The 13,003-nt window shown below is 44.0% G+C and overlaps 1 protein-coding gene across 2 annotated transcripts in view; it reads left to right on the forward strand.

Annotated features, from left to right (window-relative positions):
- Positions 1-13,003, forward strand: part of NBR1 (NBR1 autophagy cargo receptor) — a 751,844-nt gene that overhangs the window by 100,226 nt on the left and 638,615 nt on the right. For both annotated transcript variants that reach the window (XM_069237768.1, XM_069237769.1), the window contains exon 6: positions 5,220-5,438. In XM_069237768.1, coding sequence (XP_069093869.1) covers positions 5,220-5,438 — 219 coding nt within the window. The remainder of the gene's footprint in view (positions 1-5,219; positions 5,439-13,003) is intronic.

Here is a 13,003-nt window from a genome sequence, read left to right on the forward strand (position 1 = left end):
CTCACAATCTTGTCATACACCATCTTCAGGATTGTATTGGCCTACCTTAACGGATTCTCCTTCATCAAGAATATCTCTAATAGATCATATTAACAGCTTCCAAGTAGTACTTGTTAGGGGAGCTAACAAAATGAGTACTGATTTACCAACTACTACTTCTACATCCACTTCGGTAATTTTTGAGACACTTCATCAAGGGTCAGCAACTTTGCTTCCATGCCTCTATGAACCAGTGATGAAACTTTTTCTGACTCTGGCTGCTGTGAAGCTGCTCCATCATGCCTGCAAAAGAAATACAGACCTCTGGTTCAAGATCTGTATTTTCTTTGCTCCACTCCAGTGCCAGATTCTCTCATTAGTTCAGCGGTGCACAAACTTCACACCACGGCCCCATCTTCTACACTACCGTCTGATAAGGAGAGCAATAAATTGGATTCAGTGGGCAGAAAAGTCTGCGGAACCTCTGTAGTTTCCATGAAAGCTGATAGGGCAACTGCTCTACTAGGACTCTATGACAGGTCTCTTTAGAACTCCATTTGATTGTTCCTAGAAGATCTTCTTAGAGACATGCATCATGTTCTTCAGAAGATTTAGTGAAGGAATGATGGTTTCAAACCATTTAGCAGTGCATGGTTATTGTCATGGACTAGTGCTTCGGCCTTTATCTTGCCTGAGACTGGCAGGTTTGAAGCTGGGAACCCAACACCAGATTCTCAACCTGCCTTTTCAGTTAGCACGTTATTTGGCTGTCATGCGGACATTGATATGTCTAGGATGAAGTCCAAGCTTGACACTGTCAAAGCTGTCAGACTTGAAAAAAGGAGAGAATATAGGAGACATTCCTAAAGGTCAGATGACCACCGCTATTTCCACCAAAGGGTTCAAACCCCTCATTGGTGTACAGGACAACAGCAGCAACAATCATTGCAGTCTCATAGACAACAACAGCGCCACAAGTCAAGAAGCTGAGGAGTACAGCAGTCATCTCTCCAAGCCACTAAAATAACGGGTGGCAAACAATGAGTCATCTCTTCCCTTGCTTCTTTCGGCTACTCCAGTAGGGGGGAAGCATAACATCTTTCCTGCAAGAGTGGCAAAGGATAACCACCGACAAATGGGTTCTCAATATTGTAGACCAGAGGCACAGTTTCATTTTTAAGTGTCCACCACCGCCTATTCCACCGAAGAAACCTTCCCTTTACCAGCAAGATCAACTGCAACAAGAAGTATCCATCCTCTTACCGAAACACTTGGTGGTGAAGGTCCGCTCTCATCTTAAAGGAATGGAACTTTATTCCTGTTAATTTTCTGGTGAAGAAGAAAGCACCCAAAAATGAATACAGACCCATTTTGGACCTCTAGAAAGTGAACAAATGTGTTTGTTAAGAAACATTCAGAATGCTGTCTCTTTATCAGATCTACCCTCACCTCCATCAAGGGGGGTGGCTATGCTCAATAGACCTCCAAGATACCTATTTTCACATCCCAATAGCCAAAAAGCATCAAAAGTTCCTGAGGTTCATTGTAGGAAAAGATCACTATCAATACAAAGTCCTTCTCTCCAGCCTCAAGTCCGCACTGCAGACTTTCTCCAAATGTATAACGGTTGTAACAACCCACCTGAGAAAAATGAAAATATTCATCCATGTCTGGATGATTGGCTAATCAAGACGTCTTTCTGTCAGCAAGCAAATCAACATTATCACCTAACCATTATGACTCAACGAGGTCTGCACGTGAATCATGACAAATCCATCTCCACACCGGTTCATTCCCTGCATTCCCTGGGTACAGTTCTAGACACTTTATGCATAAATGTTTCCTTAGGAGAAGAGACGATTATCTATTCTTCACAAATGTCGCAATCTGAAGAAAACATCCCATCAAACAGTGGGACAAGTCTCTTCCCTCAGGGGTTCAGTGGCACTGTCCATCTTCCTAGCTCTGCATGCACATATCTTCAGGTCGCCTCCCCAACAATGTCTGGAAGATCAGATCTCAGGAAGGTGGTAGGACAGAGTGATTTGGACCACTGCTCCGAAGCAATCACTCAAATGATGGTGCCCACAGAGAATCTGTTCAAAGGGATGAGTTTACACCAAGACATTCCAGCCTAAATCATAGTGACAGATGTTTACTTGACAGGTTGGGGTGCTCATAAGGACCATCTGCATATTTAAGGCCTGCAGTCTTTACCACATCAACCTTCTGGAAATGAGGGTGGTACATCTATCCCTGAAGGCTTTCTGCTTGTTGTTCAGAAGAGACGATCTTCTTGTTCAGTTGACCATACAGCATCCATGCATCATCTGAACAAACAGGAAGGGAGGGGATCCAGACCTCTGTCCATGGAAGCTCTAACAATCTAGAAGTGGCACATCGGCAGGGGTTTCAAGATTACAGCAGTCTATTTTCCGGGAACCTAGAATACTTGGGCGGACACACTAAGCAGATTCATTCAACAGAATCACAAATGGGTTCTAAACAACGCTGTACTTTCACACCATCTTCTCTAATTGCGTTTTTCCCTAAATAGGTTTTTTCTCAGACAGAGAAAACTAAAAATGCTTAAGCTTTGCTTTGAGGTTCAACCAACCAGACACACTGGGGAATGCACTATGGATCGACTGGTCATGCAACATCTTTATGCCTTTCATCCAATTCCCCTACTGCCGACAGGGATTATCAAGTTCTTACACTTGAAAGCCAGAATGATTCTCATTGCTCCGGAGTGCTCTCAACAGTGGCAGTACACTGATCTCCCTCAGCTCCCAGTGTTCACATAGGAAGCTGCTTTGCAGACCAGATCTTCTTCAGAAGTTCAGAGACCAGAATCAACATCCCAACTGTCCCTCTCTGAACTTGACTGCTTGGCTCCTGAACTCATACAATATAGCCACCTAAACCTTTCTGCAGAATCCATGGATGTACTGTAGAGACGCCAAGAAACCAAACTAGGACTTCTATAACTTCAAATGGTAGAGATTCTGCAGCTAATGTTCTCAGAACTTTGCCAATCCTCTTACTTGTTATTAAGAGGCTATTCTTCCATATCTTCTCCATCTCACTAAAGCGAAATTGCGCTTCTCAATTAGAGTGCCTCTCGAAGCAATTACAGTTTTTCAAAAAGTCCTTTTTCGGAATGCCTGTCTTCAAAGATTTTCTAGAAGGAATTTAGAAGATATATCATCCCCTCAGGAGACCTTCTCCTCCATGAGAGTTAAACAGTATCTTCTCTGGCCTTATTGGTCCTCCCTTCACACCCATTCTTATAGCTTCTAGTCATTATTTCCTACTTGCTAGTCATTATTTCAGCTCGCAGAATTAGCAAGATACAGGTCCTTTGTTCACACAAACCTTACACAGTATTGCACAGCAATAGGGTAGGGATGAGAACCTGTCCTAAATTCTTCCCTGAGGTGGTCCCAGATTTCCATGTTGATCAGACTATTACTGTGCCTACATTCTTTCAGAACCCCTCTTCTACACACAGATCACTCCACGCTCTCAATGTGGGAGTCTTTTGAAGTTCTATCTAGATACAACAAAATCTTAAGAAATTTAGGACCACTCTGTCCCAGCTGTGGTCCTCTACAGACAGGATATGCCACTTCCAAACAACCCTTATCTAGAAGGATTGTCTCCTGCATAATACCTTGTTATCAAAAAGCAAACAAAACCCTATGCAGTAAACCTAGGCCCACTCCACCAGGGTAAGTCAGCTACTGCTGCTTTGTTTAGGAACATCCCAATTGCTGAGATTCGCAAGGCTGCAACTTGAAGATCAGTCCACAGTTTTACAAGCCACTGTTGTCTTGATTCAAACGCTAATGCTTATGCCCAAGTGGGGCAAGCATCTCTAAAGAATTTGTTTGCCTAATTTTACTTTTCTACTCTTTTATCTCTTTCTTCACTGACTCTTTGAAGGATAAGATTGCTAATCTATTCAGTGCAAATGATTATCAATGGAGAACCTGTGAGAGAAGAAATGGTTTCTTACCTGTAATCCCAGGGTTCTCTCAGGGGAATCTCCATTGAAACCATAAGCATCTCTCCCTCCTCCCTGAGGGAAAGTCATAATATACCATTGTACTGTAGATTTGCTCTTCAAAAAGATCTGAGTAAACTACCACCTGCAGGGCATGATGGCACATTGGAGGTCAGAAGGCCCTTAAAGGTGCACTGTCCTATTTGCAGTGTTTCAATGCTGCAGCTCAGACAGGCTACGTTTTTATGTATTACTCCTTATTACATTAAAAAGAAGGAAAAGGTGTTTGGGACAGATATTTTTAAAAGATCACTTATTTTTCTTAAGTAATTTTAAGGGTATGACTTTTTTTTCTTCCAAAATGTTAAATTAATTCAATAACGACTGGCAACATAGCCTGTTTTTAAGGCTGCAAAAATTTAACATGTCTGTCACAAATGTTTGCTGGCCTTTCCAAAGTAAGACGAATTACACTTTGACTGAACTGCTCCAGGATCCCCGCACATGGGCAGGACTATTCAGTGTTTATGATTTCAATGGAGATTCACATGAACGAGAACTAGGATTACAGGCAGAAAACCTCTCCTTTTGTACCATCTATTCTGCATTAAGGATTGTGTTTGTAGCGTGCCTGAATAAGAATTTTAATTCCCCACTCTTGAATTGAGAACCATTTTCACTAGGATGTGCTACTACATTTTGATTTAAAGAGTATTGTGTGTCTTTTTAAGCTTTATGGTGAAGGCTTATTTTTTGAGAAAGCCATAACTGCATGTTGAGTTCACCACTTTTTAGGCAGGTCACTTTCAAGGAATGGATAAAATAAGGCCCTTTGAAGTCCAAAGGCAGAAAGGTGGATGTGGGGGGGCTGAAGCTTAAAGAAAGAATATCCAATTATATTACAAATACAAACATCCCAGATATTAGTAAGGTACACTACTCTTTAAGGGATATACTTTGTTCATTGAATTTTGGTCTGACGTAAAAGAATACTTTGGCTTTCATAGGTCATGTAATGAGTATTTCACTAATACTTAAAGAGAGGGACTTTGGGCCAGCCCCTTGCAGCCACTGCTTTGTTTTCAAGGGTGTATACAGTAGTAACTAAAAGATAGCAAAGAGCGCTTAGGGCTTTCCGCTGAGTAACCAATCACTTTACTTTTATATACTGTTGCGATTTATGAAGACGTTTACACTCTTTCAAAGCGTTTTGTAATACTTTGTTTTCTAGAGTGCAATTACACAAGGAGGTGAAATTCAAATGAATGTGTATGAAGTAACCATGAACCCCACTGAGCCACACAATACTTGTCTCCAGCAAGTTTGTGAAAGTGGTGCAACAGTGAAGTTCCCAATTTTGAAGAACGGCAAGAAACCTAATGTGCATTATTCTGCGCTTGGCAAAGCTGTTGGGCAGGATCTAAGGAATAAACACAAGTCCAATGAAAAGGTATTGTTGAAAATAATATGACCATTTTATATAATTGTATAAAATATGCATTATTTGAGAGAGCAGTAGAGGTTATAAATCTAATCTTCCTTTACTTTGCTGAAATCATCAACTTTTTTGTCCTTTTCTTTTCAATTGTATCATAGGTGTGGGTATGCTGTACACTGCAACCGTCTTAATATATTTTTTAAAGGTTCTAGTTTGTCACTTTTTTCCTCCATGTATTGGCCCTTCACTTTTACAAGGAAGAGTGAGGGCTGGAGGAACAATCTATTCTATATAACATTTTTGGGGAGGCACCTCTTTGGACCTGGAGAGGCATTCTTTGTTACATTGTTTTAATTATCTTTGTTGATTTTTAATAAAATCAGTGATTCATCCATTCTCATTTCACAGCAGTCTATAGAGTACAAGCGATAGTCCTCACCTTTGCAATGTCCTATAACAGTGAAGTTAATGCGTTTGTCTATAAACATGATGACATCCAACAGATGAGGCATATGAACTACTGTATTTTCAGATTAATTATTATAATCATAAAAGGGAGGTATAGTATAAGGGGAGGGGTTGGGGCTTTTTATCTCTGTGTCAGTGCATTGCTGTATTCCAAGCTTGAGTTACAGATATTGTCAAAGACAGGCATATGGTCATTTCATTTGTATAGAATACTTTTGAGTGATGCAAGCCTTAGAAGTTCAGGCACCTGTTCCTCTGGTGAGGGTGTTACTGATTATCTCCAGTGTCACAGAATACATATTTTATCTTTAGAAAGGGTTCTTGCCATCCTTCTCGGCCAGTGAGAAGTGACGTGTTCAGTGGTGTCATGACTCAACTTGCATACTTTCAACTTGATACAGGTCTCTGCCTTGCATAGTCTTATTGGGGGACCAGTACCAGCTGTGCATTATCATGAACAAGGTGAATTTGAGGTTTTCTTCACATTGCTCTCTGTCATGGGTATCCAGCAGGGAGTCCCAGTTCACCTTCAAAGTATTCAGTGTCTAAAAAATGTTTGCCATTGGACCCTTGGCTCCTGAAGGACAGCTTCAGAACATAGTATGGTTATTAAAGTGTTGTATAGACATGATATATTACCCCCTTTTCCCAACTCTCTTCTCAGTGTAATGAAGGTTTGGGCAAGCAGAGATCAAAGGCATGCTGGCACCCAACCGACCAACAAAGCAGTGGCTCAATTACTTCCGCTTCCATTGTTGAGGGTTCCAGTAGGTGAAATTCAATGCAAAAGGTGCCTAAGGATTTAACGTTGACCGAACCCAATAGGTCATCTAGTATTTCTGTGTCGTGGGAGGACCAATCCTGCCATCTGAGGGTTTACCTTTCTGTCGTTACTCCCATGTCATACCAGAGCTGCTTTTTTAAAACACATTTTATTGAGGGTTGTGACAGTAAGATGCAAAATAAATAAAAGGGTATAATATCTGACATGTACATGGCCCGTACAAAATAGTTAGAGGATACATCAAGCATACCAAGCCTAGCAGTAATAATGACGACGGTGCTGCTGGTGTGGCGAACAACCTGTTGATAATTGAGGACGTCTGTAAAACAATGGCAGCATAGCCGGACATGGAAGTACTGACAACATATAAAGCAGTCTGGGATAAGAGTAAATGCATCATTGGGGAGAGGGGCAAGGAAAACGGCAATAAACTAATAATAGAAAATCATAACAAATGGTCCCTCAGTAAACTCAGGAAAATGGATACAGTGCACTTGAGATGGGAGGAGGTGTCTAAACCACCAGAGTCCATCAACACCTCCCCCTCTGCCAAAGTCCCCTGTTGTGCTAGTATTCAACCCCTTGCTCTCCAGCCAACTAAAACTCTAGGAATGCTATCGGACCATCAGTCATCGGCAGAGTCCTTCTGGGTGGGGGGCTAGGTACTATCTGTCCTTGGCCAATACTCTGACAATCCTAGAGGATCAACTCCCATTCCTGTGAAGGGTCAGGACTACATTGGGCTTTCTGTGCTTCCTGCTTCAGTAGTGCCCCTTCACACTCAGCCAATTTCCTCAGTTCACGCCACCCTCCCTGTAAGTACAGTCCTGAGGGAGATTGTCAGGACATTGCCAGTTGTCTTCTAGACGGTCTCAATGCCAGGTCCACAAATCTGGTAGTAATTAGTCTCATCTTGGATCGTGGGAACAATCCCAGCAGACACACTTCCAGGGATTCTCACAGTGATGAGTCAGTGGCAACATTTGCCAAGCGCTGTACTGTGATCCAATAGGGTATGGGTTTTGAGAAGTTCCAGACCATATGGTAAGTCAGCATCCTCCAATTGACAATGTAGGAAGGCCGTATGGGCCTCCAGAAATATCAGAATAATATGTTTGGGAGTAAAGTAAACTCTGTAAATATTAGTATTGGATCAGCTTGAAGCTGGTGTTTCGGGAAACCTATGGAGTGAACACCAGAATATTTGACCATTTGGTGCCCTTCATCTCTCAAACCATGTCAATTGCCCAACACTTGGGGAGGCCATCCCAGTTGCTCCTATCTTTGGGAAGCAGCACCTTATAGAGAAGAGGGATCTCAAGAGTGTGGCTAGGCCCTCATATTCTGGTGGCGCCAAGGCTCCATAACACCAGGTCCGATGTAAAGCCAGTATCTTTCCTCCGCGCTACCAGGAAATAGCGCGGAGGAAGGATATATTCCTCGGACAGGCCACAGAGGTTTTGCAATCATCCATTTGGCTAGCAGCCTCTGAGGGTATCCATACTGGGCCGGCTCCAGTCATGCAACTAGGACCAGTCACCCATGAGGAAGGTGCAGTAAGACCACCAGGGAGAACTCTTTAGCATATGGGAGTTTTGTCTGGGTGTGTTGAAGGGTGCCGCCCCGTGTAAAGTGGAGGGTGGCAAGCAGCGGACCTTCTGGGTGATCTCAGGTTGCAGTTGAGCAGTCGGACCACCAGGGAAGGGCGAGTAGGGACAAACCTGGGGTAGGAAACAAGTCCGTCCCAGTGTTGATCCCTCCATATTCCGCCATTTTAGCTGTGCTACGAAATGATACGATTACAGATCTGGGACATCCATCCTGCCTTTATCTATGGGCTACTGAAGTTTATCCAGAGCATTCCTACGTTGTTCCGTCCTCTAGAGGTGTGTCAGTAGGCTGTCTGATTCATGGAACAATGATTTAGGGAGCTGGAGAGGTAGTGCAGGAAATAATTAAAAAAGCTGCAATAGCTAGTCCATTTTTGACAGTGCTTCCCGTCCCATTACCAGTATGGTTAGAGTCAGCCAGAACTGCATAGGTTGGCGGAAGAAGCGCAGTGCTGTTCTCACATTGCCCTTCAATAGAGTTGGCTCAGAGTGGTAAACATTAATATTCTGGGATCTGAACATGAACAGTTCCCAATAAAATATGTGAACTATTTCTGGGAGGAGGCGAGGAGTTTTGTGTTGCCATGGCATGCAACAGGTATGCGTTCTATTTGCCCCAGTTTACACATAGCCCCGAGAGAGTGCCAGAGGTTTCCATTGCTTGGGGTGGACCCTCTACATCAGATCCCTCCCCCCTGCAAGTATATCAACAAGTCATCAGAATACAGGGAAAAAATATAACGAGGGGGTGTTGTGTAATCTTCTGTAATGTCTTACTTAGCAAATCATGAGGGCCAGGGGCTCGATGGCCATGACAAATTGTACAGAGGATCGTGGGCAAACCTCTTGGATGCTTCTCCCCACTCCTCAGGGTTATGAAATTAATGTCAATTTTAACCCGTGCCAGCAGGACAGGAGTTGTGTCCAGCCAAGAAAACTGCTACCCAGTCACTATACCTGCCATCACTACATACATGAATTCCCAATGCAATGAATTGAGGGCCTTCTCAATATCAGTAGAGATTGCTAGGGCCCTTGTAGAGTCCGTCAGAGGGGTTTGGAACACCTGATCCAGTTGACGGATATTGGGGACTGTACTGCGATTTAGCACAAAGCTGGACTGATCAGGGTGCCGAAGTGTGATAGCAATCTGTTGACCAGAATTTTGCTCAACAGCTTGCAGTCAATATTAGGAACGGACAAGGGCCTATAGGACGTCGTCTGGTCCTCTGGTTTGTCATGTTTTAAGAGAGGTACAAGTAAGGCCTCTTATCTTCAGAGGAAGGAATCCCAAAGCCTTGGCAGCACTACACAATTTTGTGAGCATAGAGGCCAGGATATCGAGATAGGTAACATGGAATTCAATAGGGGGCCCGTCTCATCCATGCGTTTTGCACCAGGCTAGAACCTTGATCTCCCCTTGAACCTCCTGGATTGTAATCTCTCCACCCAAGTAGCCATCACGGCTCTGGCAATTGGTTTATACAAGCGGCCATGATGTAGTTATGAATGGCCTGAGGAGGTGTATCATGCTGCTGGGCATATAAATTAGAATATTACGCCAAGATTACCCATTGATATCAGCCTGGGTATAAGCTGGGCTGCCTTGTACCCTGTGCATTCTAAGTATTTGGGAGCTATGTCTGTTGGGATCAGCCAGCCAGGCAAGTAGCATACAGCTTTGTTGGTTTGTGCTTTTTTGATATAGGCCCTGTAGTGATAACTATTTAGGCGTTCTAACAGCACAAACAGGTGTTCACTTTTGGCCCTCAGCCGATCCTGGGGAGCGGCTCCCGTTTACGGCAACTCTAGGTGAGATAGAAGTGACTCTTGGTGCTTAATGTCAGCAGACACCACTGTCTTGAATGTCTCCCATTCCAACTGGCTCATATTGTATCTGTCAGGGACGATTTAAAGTCTGGGTCATCAAGAGCCACATTGTTTAATTTACAGGTAGGGATGCATGGTTTAGGAGCTCCCCATGCAAGTGTCCGTAGAAGAAGTTTGTGGTCCGAGCTGGTTTTTGCCAAATATTCCACCTGGGAGATAAGTTAATGCACTTGTGCTGTAAAAAGGAATGTATCAAGGCAGACTGACAAATCACGCATGTCGAAGTAGAAGTATGTGGTGCTATCAGGGTGGCAAGCCCGCTTTTAATGAAGCAAATCCCATTCTGCCATCCAGCTGCACAAAAAGCGAGCGCTTGTGAACCAGTGAGGGAGGAGATGGGACTGATCCAAGTTTAGATGCACAATTGAAGTCTCACCTGCGAGTATCGGGTAGTATAGTACCGATGAGCTGTGTGGAGCTAGGGCAGTAAGGAAGGTTGCTTGATCACTGTTTGGGGCATGAATGTTTATGAGGGCTATATCGCTGCCATCTAGTTTGTCCCTCAGCAGTCTTGTTTGCACCCCAGATCAGTATAATATGACGATCTACAATTTCAATGTGGAATAGAATCTGTGTCCCTGGCAGTGCCTAATTTGTGCTTGTTGTTTCCGGTGCGGAGCATCAGCACTTATTTTTGAGGGCCGGCACTTATTTTTCTGCCTCAAGCATTTCCTGCGAGCAAACGACACACATGGGAAAGACGGAGGAAGAGAAAAATGAAAAAGCATCACAATGGGAGAAAGCAGAAAGCTGCAAGAGTGAGCTGAAGGGGCAGGTAGTGGCCGTAAATGGATTAAAGAGGCCCGAGATGGCTTCAGGATTACGCTGCCTCAGTATTCTGTTCTCGCACGTGTACTAGCAGCAGCTGCGTGTTTAACAGGAGGGCTTTGTGCACTGGCACCTTTTTATTTACAAATTAAGCACTGGTCCCTGGTAATATCTGTATGAGGACCTCTCCCTCCCCCATCCTGGGCACATGCTGAATAGGTGGTAACATAAACTTGACCTTGCCAGCACTTCTGTACTACTGTACCATCCGCATTGGTGAGGTACGTTTCGTGGAAGAATGCTAACTGGGCTCTGCATCATTTAAAATAGTACTGGATCCTATATCTCTTCCTTGGGGAGTTAAGGCCCCATACATTCCATGTAACCACATGGGGGACAGGGACAAGTCAGTCATAGGGTGTGTACATGTCCCTTCCTCACAAGCCTGTGCTCTGAGCCCAGACGTATACAGAAAAGTGATGAATGAAAGTGGAGACACGTTCCCCCAATCCCCCCCACACCACCCACAGTGATCTAAGTGTCCCCCATAGTGGGTAAACCTCAAAACCGAACACCCTCCCAACCCACCACCCTAGTGGCTCGCCATCCAAACCTGTCTGAGACATAATGTAATCACATCTTAAGGAAGGTCAGAAAGTTCTCTTCCTCAGTGTTAGTGGAGGGGGAGTAAGGATATACCAGTCAGTAAGTTTGAGCTCCGCCTCCCAGAGCCCACTATTAATACAGAACGATCAATGGCTACCTGGATCATATAAACATGGCAACCTTTTTAGAGTCTTGCTTTCCTCAAACATCAGATAATGTCATCCGCTGGTAGCTGAATACTGGAGCCCAGCTCAGTACACTACCAGTGCCCAACCCGGAATCGTCCCCTGAAGATGCTCCGCACTATACACGATCACCTGCGGACCCCAGTCAGCCAGCTGCGGCCAACAACCGAGCCTTACCAACTCGGGTCTGCTGTTGCATAGGACGAAAGCCCCTGTTTTTCTGTGAACATGGATGTTTGCGTCTCTTAGACACTGGTGGGGCGGCACAGGTTTCCCCCCCAGAGTCATAGATGTCCATCCAGTCCTTGGTCTCCAAGGGATTATCAAAAAGCATAGATTTGCCATTAAGTTGTACTTGTAGCCTGGTGAGAAACAAGAGAGCTAAGGCGATGGAGAGGGCCTAGAGGGGTTCCTAAATGCAGCAAACGAGGTCTTGAGTGTCTGCACAGCGGCTGTGTAATGGATATCAGTGGAAACCTTTGAAAAGGGTCCCGAGCTAGAGGCCTGCTGCAGGAGATAGTCCTGGTTCCTAAGTTGTAGTAGGCAGACTGCCATGGGGTGCGATGGAGCATAGGAGGATCAGAGCTCCTCTATGTATGTATGTCTTACATCTTGCATGACCATGTTCCATGAGTCCAGCAACGAGCTGACTGTGGAAAGGTGCTGAGCCATGCAAACTATTGTATAACACAACCTGTTAAACCCTTCTAGTTTGGTCTATCTGGGAATCTTTGCAGACTTAGGGAAACTATTGAAATTGTGATAGTTGGTGTGCCACATGAAACAGCAGCATATTGTAGGAAGCGGAGTCCAGGGGTTCCTCAGAGGCTTAGCAGTGGCTATAGTAGATAATACTAGTGCTCTCGGTTGTGGTAGTGTGGTCGAGCAGTTAGGCTTATCGAAGGGTAGTGCAAAGCATTTGTTGTACACACACAGGTAATAAATGAAGTACACACTCAATGACTTACTCCAGGCCAGTGGTTTCTATATAGCAAAAATATATTTTGTTAGTTTATTTCTAGAACCACAAGACTCAAGTTGCAGGTAAGTACATTTGCAAATAAGTATCCAATAAATGTGTTGGAAATGGCCCTTTTTGCAGGGTTATCCCTAAACCTTTTTGCCTTCTTCCTCCTATCTTTTCTGTCTGTTTTTGCTGGTTTATTGTCTCTGCGCACTTCACCACTGCTTAGCAGTGCTGAAGTGCAAGTGCTCCTTAGGTAAATTGTACTGTTGATTCGTTTATCCATGACTGGCATATTTGAT

Source organism: Pleurodeles waltl, chromosome 6, assembly GCF_031143425.1.
Source record: "Pleurodeles waltl isolate 20211129_DDA chromosome 6, aPleWal1.hap1.20221129, whole genome shotgun sequence".
Taxonomy (NCBI): Eukaryota; Metazoa; Chordata; class Amphibia; order Caudata; family Salamandridae; genus Pleurodeles; species Pleurodeles waltl.